Source organism: Euprymna scolopes, chromosome 16 (genome assembly GCF_053919585.1).
Source record: "Euprymna scolopes isolate OS-2025 chromosome 16, ASM5391958v1, whole genome shotgun sequence".
Lineage (NCBI taxonomy): Eukaryota > Metazoa > Mollusca > Cephalopoda > Sepiida > Sepiolidae > Euprymna > Euprymna scolopes.
In genome coordinates, this window is record NC_136497.1 from 106,844,080 (window position 1) to 106,862,221 (window position 18,142).

The 18,142-nt window shown below is 33.7% G+C and overlaps 1 protein-coding gene across 2 annotated transcripts in view; it reads right to left on the minus strand.

Moving 5' to 3' along the window:
• Positions 1-18,142, minus strand: part of LOC145296039 (diacylglycerol kinase theta-like) — a 1,210,689-nt gene that overhangs the window by 495,539 nt on the left and 697,008 nt on the right. For both annotated transcript variants that reach the window (XM_080142083.1, XM_080142084.1), the window contains 2 exons: positions 13,230-13,361; positions 12,016-12,160 (listed from right to left, as the gene is read on the minus strand). In XM_080142083.1, coding sequence (XP_079998209.1) covers positions 12,016-12,160; positions 13,230-13,361 — 277 coding nt within the window. The remainder of the gene's footprint in view (positions 1-12,015; positions 12,161-13,229; positions 13,362-18,142) is intronic.

Here is an 18,142-nt window from a genome sequence, read left to right on the forward strand (position 1 = left end):
TTAAACGAGTGAGCTTTTATGCCCCAACATTTATTTTTCTATATAGTCATCACCATTGTCAATGCATTTTTGCCAGGAATTCAATGACGCATCTCTGCTTCTGATGCATGTCCATGATAGGGGTTGCTTTTTTAGAGTTTCACACCGTCAGTATCTGTAATACAAATAGTGAAACTTTCAAGTCATGAATACATAAGTTCAGTCATCATGACAATGCAGTTTGCAATCTTTGATGCATTTGGGTAGAATAAAAATAGGAGGTGTTGTTTTTAGGAAATCCCTGTCATATATATATATATATATATATATATATATATATATATATATATATATGTAACACTAAAGAGAGGCCACATCAGACCTGTAGGGTTGATGTGACGTTTCTTTTGGTTAAAAGTAATTTTTTGTTCCCGGACGATGATCGGGTTGAAGTAATAAAAATTATTATTAATTTTTTTTTTTTGTGAATAAATTCTGAGCTAAGTCTGTTGTTGAAATGGCGGCGGCAAGAGTGCCTTTGTAGCGAGAGGTTAAATCACATTCTAGACTTCAAAAGCGAAAAAGAATGCATAAAATATTTTTGATCTACAATGGCCGGAATCATAGTGGTACAGTAGCCGGAGGGGTGGGGATTTCACACCCGCAATTGGCAAAACTATGAGCCAAAGTTGACCTGTGAATTTGACAAGTTGAAAAGTCGGGTTGTTTTTGATCTAAGAGAAACACACGCAGTGACTCGGCATTATGTTTTAGAACAAAGGATAGGAAAAAATGAATTGTCCGAAATTTCAAAACAATAAGATAACGTATCGAGAATTGTCATTTGGTGAATCAGGTCGACCGAAAATGTAAGTTATGAAATATTTTTGCTCGGATGGGAAAATGTTTTGTCCGATAAGTTCAAAGCGACAAATGCATTCTTGGTCTTTTGACGTAAACAAAATGTCTGATATAAGGGAATGGCCGACAACCAGAACTTAATTCAAAGATAAACTAAAATTCCTTTGAATTATCAAAGCGAAAAATGAGATCAATAGATAATTTTAAAACAAATAAAATCGCGTGATTTGCTTTAAGTCAAAGGAAAAATAATTTTCCTGGATATGGAAAAATTCCATTAGTAAGCCAGGGAGAAGTTAATTAATACAACGTGTAAGTTGGGTGTTAATTAAGGGAGGAGTCAATCCAATTTTGGAAATGGACCAATGAAAATGGGCCCTGTCGAAGTATAATCAACCAATGAGAAAAGGCCCCGTCGAATTATAATCAAGCAATTTGATTGGTCGATGGCGAACATGGGTGTTGTCATCATTTCATAATTGTATTATAAAAGAAATGAAAAATCAGAGATTAAGTCAGTAAGAAGTAAGAACAGAACAGAAAAGAAGAAGAGAGAATCCGGAATCAGAGTCAAAGAGGGCTAAGTCGAGTCACCTCTCCTCTCTCTCCCCCTCGCTTGTTGCCTGATAACTCAACGCTTATAACGTGTCGATCACTTAACAAGAATTACGCAAAGTCCGCAATACCAACCAGGTATTTCAACAACAGAAGCTCAGTTGTAGAACTAACTGCTTGCTTGAATTAATTGTCAACTATATGTATATGCTGTAAATACTTCTTTTATGAATTTCCGAAATATATATTATATTAACCAACCTCCGGAGTTTTGTTGCTGATGTGCGTTGATCCCTATATATGTACATTCTTTATTTGCCATTTGTGACACCGTATCCGTCAACGAACACCCAGGATAACTAGACGATCCACGGAGAACAGACCTTGAAGACCGAGCATCCGAGAAGAATCCCCAACGCCTTAACGAAGAACTCACTGGGTGACGCGACGTACTAACGGTTGGCAGACCTGGTTGCCCAGTCGACATATCATAACTGTACCGACCAGGGTGCAGATCATAACTGGGCCGCGATCAGGGGTCAAGGGCATGTAAGCACACGTTTAAAGGTCACATATATATATATATATATATATATATATATATATAGTACAGAAATGTGTTTGATATTATGGTAAACACACTGGGAGAGACATCCCCTTCAGCTTTCAAAGTAAATCTGGTATAACTTTGTTGCTTTGCTTGCAATGATATAAAATTGTTTTTCTTTTTTGGTTAGTATGGTAGTCACTTAGGGAATGGGATTCATTCAGTGCAAAGCCTTTCCTCACTTAAAAAAAGTTTCACAGATATTGCTTGAAAACAATAGCAAAACTGGAACACAGCTTGCAGTCATTACATACAAAGTCTTTTGTGATAGCCTTAGATATATCAAGGTCTACCTCTCTACCCTCCCCTGTTTTGTCCGGTGAACAGTATATACGTTCAGAGACTACAGTTAAGATATCTGCTGTTGAATGGGTTTGCCTGAATCCATATTGTTTGCCGGTCAGGAGTTTAGCAGCTGTTAGTTGTTGGACTAGGGTTTGATTAACTAAGGACTCAAACATTTTGGTGAAAAGTGGGAGGAGGCTAATGGGGCGATAATTTAGTGGATCAGTTCTTTCACCAGAATTCTTGAAGACTGGTACCACAGAGACGGTTTTCCAGCAGTTGGGAAAGCAAGATTCATTGCCTATCCAAGTCAGCCCTAAAAGACTTTAATCTGGTACCAGACAACTTTCCAGACCCAACTTCACAGCAGAACGTGGCAACAAGTGATGTTGGAAAGGCACCATGTGGGTTCCCACGAAGAACTAATGTCCCACCTAAGCTGGACAGTATTCCTTTTGCCCCTACGGTAAACAGACCCCGATTGGAACGATGGATGACGGAGCATTTTGAGTCCAGTGCATTCAATGTATGCCCACAATGGCTGTAGGCGATGAAAAGAAAGCCCATGGACATCACGTTAATCCTGGAGGCCAAACCCTCAGCTGTCCACACTCCAATCCCGGCCCCACACCATTGGAAGAAAAGAGTCAAGGAGAACCTCAACCGAGACATGGCATTGGACATCACAGAAACATGTACCAGTGGGTACACCTACAACATAGTGCTCCAGAATGGTGGTTGCACTGAAAAAGAATGGGTCACTGAAACGTACAGTGGACCTACAAAAATTCAATGCCGCTACCTTACAAGAAACTCATCATACACTATCTCCTTTTCATCAGGCATCGAAAACTAGAAAAACTGTCTTGGATGTATGGAATGGCTATCATAGCCTAACCCTCTCCCCATTGGCAAGAGATGCAACTACCTTCATCACAGAATGAGGTAGATACTGTTATCTTCGGGCACTACAAGCATATCAAGCATCAGGAGACGCATATACACGCAGGTTCAACAATATCACTGTAGATATGCCCAGGAAAACAAGATGTATAGATGACACAATACTATGGGATGACTCTTTTGAAACATCATTTTGGCATACTATGGAGTACATAAATAACTGCAGCAAAAATGGTATCGTATTTAACCCCCAGAAATTTCACTTTGCAGAAAAAGATAGAATTTGCCGGGTTGTTCATAATGGAAGATAGGGTAAAACCCACAAAAAAAAGACTGAAGCAATATGGAATTTTCTGATACCAAAAAATATAACTGACATAAGATCCTAGTTTGGAATCATAAACCGGGTAGCCTACACTTTTTCTCAGGCCGAAGTAATGGCCCCATTCTGGGAGCTGCTAAAGACAAAAAATCGAAAGTTCTACAGGGACAGCACACGCGATTGAATCTTCAATAATTCTTTTTAAAAGAAAAACTAATTTCAACAATTCTTGACTATAATTTTTAAACATGTTTTCAATAATTCTTTAAAATAAATAAATTTCAATAATTCCTAACTATAATTTTTAAACACGTTTTCAATAATTCTTTAAAAAATAAAAGAAACTCATTTCAATAATTCTTAAAAAAACTAATTTTAATAATTCTTAACTATAATTTTTAAACATGTTGTCAATAATTCTTAAAAAAAAAACAATTTCAATAATTCTTAACTATAAATTTTATATATGTTTTCAATAATTCTTAAAAAAAACTAATTTAAATAATTCTTAACTATAATTTTTAAAAATCTTTTCAATAATTCTTTAAAAAAAACTAATTTCAATAATTCTTAACTATAATTTTTAAAAATCTTTTCAATAATTCTTTAAAAAAAACTAATTTCAATAATTCTTAACTATAATTTTCAAACATGTTTTCCACACTACTTTAAAAAATACTTATTTCAATAATTTTTTACTTTAATTTTTAAACATGTTTTCAATAATTTTTTCAAAAACAAACTAATTTCAGTAATTCTTAAAAAAAACTAATTTCAATAATTCTTAGTAATTGTCTGTATTTTTGAGATGAGGTGTTTTCATTGATTGAGATTGTCGGACTGACTTCCTCATCTTGGTTGTTATCGTCACAACGTTTCGGCCGTTTTGCCCTCCGGCCTTCATCAGGTGTTTTGTATCGAACTGGGGAACCGTTTGTTAGGAGTCTCGAACCCAACCCTTTATTATTATTACGGGGGTACCGTGTTCAAACTCCATATGTCACTAGGACATATGGCCGAGTGGTCCTAGACGTTTTATCAAATTTACAGTTACATAAAGGTGCTGAGTTCAATCCTGAACGAAGGCAGTAAAAAGTAACATTCAAAACAGAGAATCAGCAACTATGTCCTAGAGCCTAGCTGGAGTTCAAACACGGTACCCTCATAATAATAATAAAGGGTTGGGTTCGAGACTCCTAACAAACGGTTCCCCAGTTCGATACAAAACACCTGATGAAGGCCGGAGGGCAAAACGGCCGAAACGTTGTGACTATAACAACCAAGATGAGGAAGTCAGTCTGACAATCTCAATCAATAATTCTTAACTATAAATTTTATATGTTTTCAATAATTTCTAAAAAAACAAACTAATTTCAATAATTCTTAAAAAAAAATAATTTAAATAACTCTTTAAAAAACCTAATTTCAATAATTCTTAACTATAATTTTCAAACATGTTTTCTATAATTCTTTAAAAAAAACTTATTTCAATAATTTTTTACTTTAATTTTTAAACATGTTTTCAATAATTCTTTTAAAAAAAACTAATTTCAATAATTCTTAACTATAATTTTTAAATATGTTTTCAATAATTCTTTAGTTTTTTTAAAGAATTTTTTAAATTAGTTTTTTTATTTCAATAATTCTCAAAATAATTATTTTTAAATAATTTTCCAAATAATTCTTTTTAAGTAATTTTCAAAATAATTCTTTTCAAACATGTTTTCAATAATTTAAATAAAAACTAATTTCAGTAATTATTAATTAAAATTGTTTCGCATATTTTCAAGAATTCTTTTGTTTTTTTACAAAAAAAGCACAAAAAGTGGTTTCAATAATTCTTTTAAAATATGAAACCAATTTCAATAATTTTTAATTAAAATAAGACTGAAAAACTTTCCAATAATGATTAAATGAATAAAGAACGATTGGAAAAACATAATATCAAAAAGAGTAAATGCACAGGGGAGATATAGGCATGAAAAATGTGAAGGAACTGATTTGTCAAAAAGTTATTTAAGAGATTTACAATGGTGACTGTTGATAGTCTGTCAAATTATTGGACAATAAAGAAAGAATTATGCATTTGATTAAGTTCTAAAAGTTTAACAAAGAAACACAAAATATTGTATTCCTAACTTCTACTGACATGTAGGAGATTTGTGGAACTAACTCAATTTGGTCAGTAAAAATAGCTGCTAAAATATTACGACTTGGCAGACATAAGACAACAGAATGTCTATCCTCTATGCATGCATGAATATACATTTATACATTTAAGTGCGTTAATTTTTAAAGTTTTGATATGTGTTCTTAAAAAAAATGTAATTCTTGGTTTGTTACAAGTGAATAAAAACCATATTTCTATGTTACCAATTTATTTGAAATTTTCAGACAACTCATCTTTAGAGTCGAGGGATGTTTTTATGTTATTAAAATAAATTCACCTCGCGAATTATTAAAATATTAAATAAAATAAATATATTTTTTTAACTGTTAGTGCGAACCTGCTTTGTTGATAAAACTGAACTTCCGGTTTGATTCATTTCACAGCCACGAATTGACGAAAAAGAAGTAGATGTCATTTTCTGTTTACTCGATAAGTAAAAAAAAAAAAAAAAAAAAACATAATTCATTTGTTTATCTTCCAAATTTTTTTGATTTACACATGTATTCTTTATTATATAAAAAAAGTTTGTCGCTTACTTTTTGAGTTTTTTTTTGTTTTTCGATATAAGATTGGTTGGTGAAAGTACAGTTTTTTTTTACGGATTGGTAACTTGCTTAAATAATATTTCGTGCTAATGCAAAGAGTGGTCCGCGCTATTTTTTAAATCGTATTTCCAGGTTTAATTAAAGTTTTATTATATGTTTTTTATTCAATTGTAAGGTTAAAATACACCTTCCCCTCCCCATGTTTAGAATGGCTTTTTAAATATTAACGTCATTATTACAACACGGATCACTCTCTGCATGAGTACTGTACTTTCACCTAACAATTTAATAAACAAAACATGGTACTTATGCAGAGAAAGTACCATAATAATATAATAATAGAATAATAACGTTATTTAGAAAGCCATTCTTAACATGGGGAGGACGTTTTGTTACTATTCTATACTTTCACCCAACAATTTAATAAACAAAAAATAGTACTTATGCAGAGAAGGTACTGTGCTGAAATAACGCTATTAAGAAAGCCATTCTTAACATGGGCAAGGGAGAGTGTTCTGTAACTATTTCATATTTTCCCTAACAATTTAATAAACAAAAATAGATAGTATGTATGCATAGAAAATACCATGCTGAAATAATGTTATTTAGAAAGACATTCTTAACATGGGGATGGTATTTTGTAACTATTCTGTCCTTTTACCTAACAATTTAAAAACAAAACATGGTACTTATGCAGAGAAGCTACCCCGCTGAAATAATGACGTTATTATTTAGAAAGCCATTCTTAACATGGGGATAGGGGTGTTTTGTAGCTATTCTGGACTTTCACCTAACAATTTAATAAACAAAAGTTAAACTTAAGCAGACAAGGAACAATACTGAAGCATTAACATTATTTAGAAAGCCATTCTTAACATGGGGAGGGAGGATGTTTTCTAACTATTCTGTACTTTCGGTGCTGATGCAGAGAGTGATCTGCGCTATTTTTTAAATCGCATTTCCACGTTTAATTAAAGTTTTATGATATGTTTTTTATTCAATTGTATAAAGAATAGGTACAAAACACCCTCCCCATGTTAAGAATGGCTTTTTAAATAATAACGTTATTATTTCAGCAAGGATCACTCTCTGCATGAATACCGATTAACGTTTGTTCTTTGCTTTTTTTACCGTATTTTTTTTCAAGAAAACCTTTTTTAACAAAGATTGAAAGTGCACGTTTTTTCTTTTTTTTTTTACAGAAATTGTTTTTATATAAGAAAATATGACTGCTTATAAAGAAATTGATCCGTGCTGAAATGATAACGTTATTATTTAAAAAGCCATTCTTAACATTGGGAGAAGAGGGTGTTTTGTACCTATTCTGTACTTTAACCTTACAATTGAATGAAAAAAACGGTAAATTTTTAGATTAGGTCTACCTCCACAATTTTCTTTTAAATGACGACTTTTGTAGGTTTTCGACTATGCTGAATACGGAAATCGCATTGAAATTTTGCAGAAATAAGTAGTTATCGAGATATTAAAAATTTGTATAACGCATTGTAATCTCCGGAAGCCGTCTTTTTTACACGCTTGCGCGCATCATAAACAAATCTATGCGTGTAACAAAGATGGCCGCCAAAGAATACAATGCATGAAACAACTATCTATATCTCGATAACTACTTATTTCTGGAAAAATTTCAATGCGATTTCTGTATTCAGCATAGTCGGAAACCTTTAAAAGTCGTCATTTAAAAGAAAATTGTGGAGGCGGACCTAATCTAAAAAAAATACCAAAAAAACATAAAACTTTAATTAAGCTTGGAAATACGATTTAAAAAAATAGCGCGGATTGGTAAGTGCATTAGCACCCATTAATCGACTCACGTGACCTTATTAACAAATATTATCAAAGGCAAGATATGTTACTTTATTACCGAAATGGGTCATTTTTTTTGTTTTTTTAATGCAAAATTTTTATTCGGCTCAAAAAACACAGCATTTACTGTTATATTTGAAAATTACAAATGGCGGCAGACTGTGTTAACACATTAGGTTTGGGAAAATGAGTTAAAACTAAAAAAAAACTATACAAAATACTGTTAAAAACCACTGAATACATGTCTGCCTATGTCACAGTAACATATATTGAGTGAGTTCCTGACAGTATTTTCTATAGTTTTTTTAGTTTTAACTCATTTTCCCAAAGTTAATGTGTTCAACAGTCTGCCGCCATTTGTATTTTTCAAATATACAGATAAACACTACATTTTTTCAAACCGATTAAGCATTTTACACTAAATAAAAACACTAAAATCTTATCCAGTTAGGTAGAAAAGTAACTTATCTTGCCTTTGATAACATTTATTTGTTATATTTATTTTTCAACAACTTTTTTGTTTCTGTGTTTAGTAATACAAACCCGTTTTATTTACTATAACGTTTTGTCAGCTCGAAGAACAGTGTTTATCAGTGTATTTGAAAAATACAAACGATGATGGACATTGTTGATGATGTTAAGTTCGAGAAAATGATTTAAAACTAAAAAACTATACAAAATACTATCAGAAACCCACCGAATATGTCAGCTTATGTCACAATAACATATAATCAGTAGGTGTCTGACACTGTTTTGTATAGTTTTTAACTGATTTTCCCAAACTTAACGTATTCAACAGAGTCCGCAACCATTCGTCTTTTTCAAATACATAGATAAACACTGTGTTTTTGAGCCGATTAAACATTTTACATTTCTATCTAACTGGATAATTTTTTAGTGTATTTATTTATAAATACACTAAAAAATTATCCAGTTAGATAGAAACGTAATTTACCTTACCTTTGCTTTCATTTAATCGATTTTGAACAACTTTTTCGAATCTGTGTATAGTAACCCCCCTTACCCTAATATTAATTAAAAACTCACATTTTTGAATACAATAAAAAAGAAAACTATTTAGCGTTTCAATGGTTTAGCAACTTTCGGCTTAATCCAAGCCATGATTCATGGTAACTCCCGAAGATCCGGATCCAATTCTGCAAGAGTACCATATTTTTTTTATTTTCGCCTTTTTTTTTTTTACTTTTTGGAGTGGATTGCTGTACTAAGAATATAAGAAATATGCATTTCCTCTTTTTATTAGAATTTTCCATTACACGAAATTAAACCACAGCAACGCATGGCAGGGTACAGCTAGTATATATATATATATATATATATATATATATATATATATATATATATATATATATACTATTTACAAAGCACAATTAAAATTTCAGCATGGTCGAGTGAAAATATCTATACATATAATCTTTTAAAATTTGAATTATTATATTACAACTTTCTGAAAAAAACTCCTCTCCTCTCAAAGGAAATGCTTCTGCAAAATTATTATTTTCGTTAAATAAAAAATAGCTTTCTTAAAAAGACACAATTTTTCATTAAGTTATTTTTTAAATAATGGTAACACTATTTTTGAATTTGTTAATTTTACTATTATTAGATATAATTAAGTTTTGTTTCAAATTTGGTACTGTGTAGTACGATATTCTTATTATGTTCATATTTATAACCTTACTGTATTTATGCAGGGATACAAAATTATTATTGCAGATCCAGGAATATTCATTTGGATATTTTTGGAAGTATGTTGTTTTTTTTGTTTTTTTTACAAAGGAGTCAGCACTTATCAACAATTACTTCAAGATAAAGGTTAATGTGTGCATGGTGGTCACTGAGAGCAGCGTACTGATCGTTAGTCGTGGACATTGGGTAGAATTTAATTATTTAAGAAGACAGCCAACAAGAACTTGTTTATATTAAAGACATTGAAAGATAAAGATATTATTGTAGTCAGCTGGGAAGCAGGCCAGCAGACGGGCAGTTCTAGGAAAGAAAATTTGTTCATGGAATTTGTGTTTAGTTTTAGGTACAGATAGAGAATGGAGAAATTGTTGATGGTAGTTGTAAAAGTTATGCCAGGATAGATCGAAGCTCAGATAAGCACCTACAATGAAAGTAATGATAGAGCAGAGGTAGGCTCGCAATGTCTCTTCTGCGAGAAACAGGTTGTAGGGAAGAGAAAAGGATGTCGCAACTAATCTTCAAAGCCAATTTTGAATTTTTTCAAGACAGGATAGGGTGTTCTGAGCTGTGCCTCCCCAGGTGTGGTAACAGTATTCCATTTTAGGACATATTTGGCTTTTGTACAGGTAGAGGATTGTGTCGGGAATGAAATACCTTCTGGGGCAGTAGAATGATGCAACCATTTTTCTGGCGACCTTGGTACCAGATTTAATGCAAGTCTTTCATTTCAGGTCAGACCCAAAAATTTGTCAAAACAAGGAGTCTCTTTTAGATGAAAGCCATTCATATCAATTTGGCAAAGTGCGGATTAGAATATTAATGCTTAAAAGATCTTGGTTTTGAATGCATTAAAATTAATCAGCCACATTTTGCCTGCATTATGATCAGAGAAACTCAGAGATTTTGATCATTACTGGCCTTTGAAGTGTTGCCATAGATGGTAGTGTCATCTGCGTATATGTCAACAAATAAACTCAGAATATGATTTGAGAGATCATTAATGAAGATAAGGAAGAGAATTGGATGCAGGATCCTTGAGGCACGCTAGCATTGGTATTTTGTGCTTCAGACTTCTGTTCATCAACGACTACTTGTATAAACCTGTCAGCGAAAAAAGATTCAATGGTGGAGAGGACATTCCAAGATATTGCACAGTTGGAAATTTTGTGAAGTAGACCTTTATGCAAAACCTTAGAAAATATCTTCGATATGTCAAGAGCCATTGCTGTAGCAATGGCTCTTGACATATCAAAATCATTTGATAGGGTTTCACTAATTCTATGTGAGATTATAATCAATCCATTAACTACAAATCTTGCAGGATGTCATATTGTGTGTCACTGAATAGGTTTTTTTTTTCTGACGTGGTTGACAATTTCCTCATTTAACACAAATTCAAGCAATTCGCTCACAACACATAGAAGGCTAATTGGTTTGTACTGAAATACTGAAGACCGATCTCTTGTATTTGTAAATACTGGAAAGACCAATGAGGTTTCCACGATGTTGAGAAGTAATTCAGGTGATCGGTCATCTCCCTCTCAGCACTGTTGCCATATCTGGGCAGGAGCTGCTAGAAAGGACTTATCCTGCCTTGATAGTTCAAAATAGACATCGTAGCCTCATAGGAGATGTCCTTTTTTCTTCTCTGCAGCCTCTTTCTCACAGAAGAGATGTAGCAAGTTTGTCTCTGCTTTATCGTTATTTTCATGGCAAGTGCTCAACTGAGCTTCAATCTATGGTCCCCCCTCGCCAAACTTTCACAAGAAACACTCGTCTAACTGAAAACATTATCAATAATCCCCCCCCCATGCTTTATCTGTGCCTAAACCTGAACGTAGATTCCATGAACAAAGCTTCTTTCTTAGAACTGCATGCCTTTGGAACTGTCTTCCGTTTTCCTGCTTTCCAGCTGACTACAATATGGTTGTCTTCAAGTCCAATGTAAACAAGTTCTTGATAAGCCGTTCCCCTTAAGTTAACAAATTTACTGAATTTCCATTACTGACAATTACTATATTGTCCAATTGACTACTGTACATTCTTTAACCCTTATTCTCGAGTGGCCCCTGGGCCTTGATAAATGATGATGCCTATGTAAAAAAAAAAATATATGAAAATTACCTGCTGCTCATTATATATGAATCTAAAATGAAAAAGTTGGATTAAAACTAGATCACTTAAGTAGAAGTTAAACTTTTTAGTTTTTAAAGTCATTTAGAACAGAGAGAAGAGTTAAAAACTGCGTACATACTTGCTTTCTTATTATTCAGTCCCAGCAGAGTCTCCATACTCACATCCATTCTTGGGATGGTAAGACAGCTGGAAGGCAGCATAATCTCTCGTAAACTACCAAAATTACATTCTTCTGGCAAATGTTTATAGCAGGTGGCATGAGCCTGAGGTTAAGAAAGAAAGCACACGAGATTGATATTACAGCAAACGACATTTACAAGTTTTTACTTCAAACACAACAACGCAATATAAAAGTAAAAAAAAAAATCTTGTCATTAAAATTCTTCAAAGTTTTTAAAAATGACATCAGACACATTTTGGCTGATATTTATAGTATTTTCACATCAATATGGATAACTTTCTCATATCTCAAACTCAAGAGCGAAGGCTTTGGTTTGCTGGTCACTCTTGAAGAAGTTAAAATTTGTGAGTGACACTCTCAAAGAAATTAGAATTTGTGAAATTCTCTTATAGAATTTATTATGCAACAAAAGAAAGACTTCCTCACATCTAGAATGACCAACTTGAAAAAGATTTTGGACGTCATCTGGAGAATTTGCCAACAGAAATGGTTGGAATAAGGAGAATCTGAGAAAAAATTCTCAAACTATTCTAGAACTTCAGTTAAAAAATATACCATAAAAGGTTCTTTCACAAAAAACTATCAAGCACTCAGTGTATGGAATTATATGATATGATATTAGTAATTATCAAACCTTCCACTGTTATGTATGATCAAGCTTCCAGCATCTATTAGGCATGCAGAAAATTCATGCTTACAGTATTTACCAGCTATTCTAAGCAGGTACGATATGGTATGAATTCATTTTAACATAAGTGGCCATTTTGATGTTAGGGTCATTTACAATAATTCCTCTGACTCCTCCACACACATTTTGAATGCACCAGAAAAGGTAGATAAATACCAAATAAAGGAATAATATTTATATTTTCCTTGAAATATTTGAGTAGACAAATTAAATTCTAAATGGTTGGCATCATTAAAAATGTTTGAATGGCTATTGGAAATACAAAATTTTTATGTATTCGTGCTTTTTAATTCTTTTTTTATTTTCATAAAAAATAATGTTTTAATTTAAAAAGAAATAAAGATGTTAAGATAAATTTGTAAATATTTACTAAATAAACGGCTATTTTTCAAAATGAGAAAAAAACAGAAAAATAAGACACTCAATTTTGAGAATCGTTTTGAAATGTTTAAAACAATCTTACCGTGACCCCACACCACTCACACCGCATGCCTGCCAGGCACTCAGATGACCAACATGTCTTCTTACAGGACACACATTTTGAGTTTGCGGGTAAATTTCCCTCTCTCCAATGATGGAAATGGACAACAGTTAACTACAGAAAATGAGAATAAAATAATCATTTAGAATGAGTGAATTCAGTGTTTTAACAACAAAAACTTTCAAAGATTATCAAATAAAATCTCGTTACATACTCATTATTTTATTTTTCTTTACTTGCAACTCAGACATTCTCATTATTTTATTTTTCTTTACTTGCAACTCAGACATTCTCATTATTTTATTTTTCTTTACTTACAACTCAGACATTCTCATTATTTTATTTTTCTTTTTTTTTTTTTTTTTTTTACATGGGTGTCACCACTTATCAAGGCCCAGAGGCCACTCAAGGATAAGGGTTAATAGGTATACATTAATCATTGTGATTTTAGCATAGTAAACAGTGGGAATTTTGTAACTTGGATTACTTAGGGGGACGATTCAATTAGAACTTGTTCACATTGGACTTTTCCTTTTTTTATTCATAGGTATCACCACATTATCAAGGCCAAGAGGCCACTCAAGGATAAGGGTTAAAGAGTGTACAGTAGAAATTGGACTCAAGAACTTATTTACGTAGACTTGAAGACAACCATATTGTAGTCAGCCGGAAAGCAGGAAAACGGAAGACAATTCCACAGGTGTGCAGTTCTAATAAAAAAGCTTTCTTCATGGAATCTACGTTTAGGTTTAGGCACAGATAAAGAGTGGGGGGAATTATTGATAGTGTTTACAGCTAGACGAGTGTTTCTTGTGAAAGTTTTGCGAGGGGGGACCATAGATTGAAGCTCAGTCGAACACTTTTCATGAAAATAACGATACATCAGAGACAAACTCGCAACATCTCTTCTGTGAGATAGAGGTTGCAAGGAAGAGAAAAGGACATCTCCTACGAGGCTACGAAGTCTATTTTGAACTCTATCAAGGCAGGCCAAGTCCTTTCTAGCAGCTCCTGCCCAGATGTGGCAACAGTACTCCATCCTTGGACGTACCTGGCTCTTATATAAATAGAGAATAGCATCAGCAGTGAGATATCTACTGGATCGATAGAAAGATCCCACCATTTTTCCAGCGGCCTTGGCAACAGATTTGATGTACGTGTTCCATTTAAGATCAGGAGTAATAGTCAAGCCCAGAAGCTTGTCAAAACTTGAGGCCTCCTGAAGACGAGAGCCATTCATTTCAATTGATGCCAGATGGGGATCAGAATGTTGATGATGTAAAGAGAGAAGCTTGGTTTTAGATGCATTAAAAGTAACCAGCCACTCCTTTCCCCATTGTACTACATGCTCAAGATCAGAGGAGAGAGAATTGGAGAGAACTTGGTCGTTTACTGTCTTAGATGTGCTACCATAAATGGTAGTGTCATCAGCATAAATGTCTACAAATGATGTAAGGATGTGATTTGGAAGATCATTAATGTAGATCAGGAAAAGAGTTGGGCCCAGGATGGACCCCTGAGGGACACCGGCATTAATACTGTGGGCTTCTGATTTTTGCCCCTCAATTACTACTCTTATGAACCTATCAGAAAGAAATGATTTAATAATTGAGAAGACATTTCCAGCTATACCATAGCTAGAGATCTTATGAAGTAAACCTTTATGCCATACCCTATCAAAGGCCTTAGATATGTCAAGAGCAATTGCCCTAGAAAGGTTGCCTCCGTCGAGAGATTTGCTAATCCTATGAGATATAACTGTAAGCACATCTGCTGTAGATCTAGCAGAACGGAAACCATATTGAGTGTCACTAAGAAGGTTATTTTTGTTGAGATGGTTGATTACTTCTGTATTTAACACAGATTCCAGCAACTTACTCATGACGCACAGGAGACTTATTGGCCTGTACTGAGAGGGAGATGAGCGATCACCTGAATTCTTAAATACAGGGCATACTGATGAAATTTTCCAGGGAGGTGGGAAACTATTCTCCTTAAGACAACGTTTAAATAGTTTTGTAAGTATGGGCGCTAGTTCAAGTTGAAGTTTTTTGAGTACTATAATTGGAATCCGGGCCAGTTGCTTTCCTGGAATTTACAACTCAGACATTCTCATTATTTTATTTTCCTTTACTTACAACTCAGACATTCTCATTATTTTATTTTTCTTTACTTGCAACTTATTTCTAATCCATATGCTAGAGTTATCAGAATAACATTTCAGTGTGATACAACAGAAAAAAAAAGTTGTAAAATACGAAACTATTTAAGCGCTGCCTTAAGGAGAAGTGCTTTCCGACTCCCTGGAAGACCTCATCAGTTTGCCCTGTATTTAAGAATCCAGGTGATAAGTCATCTCCCTCTCAGTAAAGACCAATAAGTCTCCTGTGTGTTATGAGTAAGTTGCTGGAATCCATATTGAATAGAGAAATAGTCAACCACCTCAGCAGGAATAACCTTCTTAGTGACAAACAATATGGTTTCCGCTCTGCAATATCTACCGCAGATGTGCTGACGGTTATATTCCACAGGATTAGTGAATCTCTTGACAAAGGCTTCCTTTCTAGGGCAATTGCTCTTGACATATCAAAGGCCTTCGACAAGGTATGGCATAAGGGTCTACTTCACAAGATTTCCAGCTACGGTATAACTGGAAATGTTTTCTCAATCATTAAATCATTTCTCTCCAACAGGCTCATAAGAGTAGTGGTAGATGGACAAAAATCGGAGGCCTGCAATATAAATGCTGGAGTCCCTCAGGGGTCAATTCTGGGCCCAACTCTCTTCCTGATCTACATCAATGACCTCCCTAAACACATACTTAAATCATTCGTTGACATCTATGCTGATGACACGACCATCTACGGCAACACATCAAAGGCTGTAAATGACAAAGTTCTCTCTGATTCTCTCTCCTCTGATCTCGAGCGTGTGGTTCAGTGGGGGAAGATATGGCTGGTTACCTTTAATGCATCCAAAACCAAACTCCTATCCTTATATCATCAACACTCTGATCCCCAGCTGGCATCAATTGTGATGGATGGCTCTCGTCAGGGTGAGGCCCCGTGTTTTGACAAGCTTCTGGGTTTGACCTTTACTCCTGATCTGAAATGGAACACGTACATCAAGTCTGTTGCCAAGGTCGCTGGAAAGATGGTGGGATCCTTCTACCGCCCCAGAAGATATCTCACTACTGATGCAATTCTCTATCTATATAAAAGCCAAGTACGTCCAAGGATGGAATACTGCTGCCATATCTGGGCAGGAGCTGCTAAAAACAGCCTATCCTGCCTTAACAGAGTACAAAATAGACTTCGTGGCTTAAGTGGGGGATGCCATTTTCTCTACCTTGCAACCTCTCTCCCACAGAAGGGACGTTGCGAGCCTATCCTTGTTTTATCGTTATTTCCATGGCAGGTGCTCGTCTGAACTCCAATCTCTGGTCCCCCCTTGCCAATCTTTCACGAAAAATGTATTTTAACTCAAGAGATATATCCATATTTTTTTATCAGTAAAAAAAATATTAATTAAAAAGACTCTTTGGATCTCTTTGTTCTTTACATCTGTCTGCAGACAATCAAGAAAAACTCTCCGAAACTCAAGAAATTTTTGTGTACTGACAGAAACTTCTGATGCTTTTGTCAGAAATGTTCCCAGCATTCATTTGTAATCTATATAAAAGGCAAATGCGGCATGTGCATTTTTGTATCAAAAAGACTTTTTTTGCCGACGGTCCCAGGGTCATTACTATCGCTTAGAAGTGTTTATATACCCCCTAGATAATAATATCTAGGATTTCGGAATGCGGGTCGCATCTAGATTTATTTACATCAACTTACAGGGGACAGAGTAAAATAGCACGAATCTTATAAAAAAAACAAGAGAACAAATTCAGTTCCTGAAACTTTGCTCTCATTCTTTTTAGTTTACTCTGCATTAAACTTAAGTTGTTAAGCAACAAAGTTGTTCAAAATATATGAAAAAACTTCATGAACATGCAAAAACAGTTAATAAAAAACATATATAAAATAGTCTCCCTTCCTCTCAAATGTTAACATTAATAATTTTAACTATAAAATCGATTTGGAATTCTGGTTCATCAGTTACTTTGAAAATGTTGTTAAGAACTTAAAAAATAATTCAATTTAATTTCTTCCAGAAAATACTTTGATTGGGTTAGAATTATTTTCATGTGGTTGACATCTGAAAAAGGGACATTACTCTATGCTTCAAGACTTCCTTTATTTAAAACAAAAATATTTTGCCATAGTTTAAATAAACAGCATGGTAAAAAATAAAATAAGCAAAAACAAATTGAATTTAAATATGCTACCAGGCAACATCTAGTCTTTTATAAAGTTCCGTTTTTTCCTCATTATTATCAGCTGGGTATTTAGTGCCATATTGTCATTCTATGTTTGTTAACTAAACAGTAGGGTTGTCAAAAGTGTTGATACTTTGATATTTTTTGACACCATATTTTTTTCAAAAAATGATATATGCTATTTATACATTTGATGCCAAAACCACATAAACTTAACATGCTACAAAATTTAAAAAATATATCATCGATTTTGGATAAAATAATATTTTACTGCTTGTTTCTTTTTCTTTTATTTTTGTTTTATACTTGTGTCTTCAGTGTACCAATTTAATCCTTTTGACATTTAAGCTGTTGCATTCTGTTCATTTCACCTTTAATTACTCCCCTCCCCAATCTCATGATTTTTTTCAGTCGGATTTATAGGCCTGTAAAATGCAACAATAATCATTCAACAATATTTTTATTTTTTATTTATTTATTTTTTTTTTTTTACACAGTGATCACCACTTATCAAGGCCCAGAAGCCACTCAGGGATAAGGGTTATTGCAAGTACATTACGTTAGTGTGGAG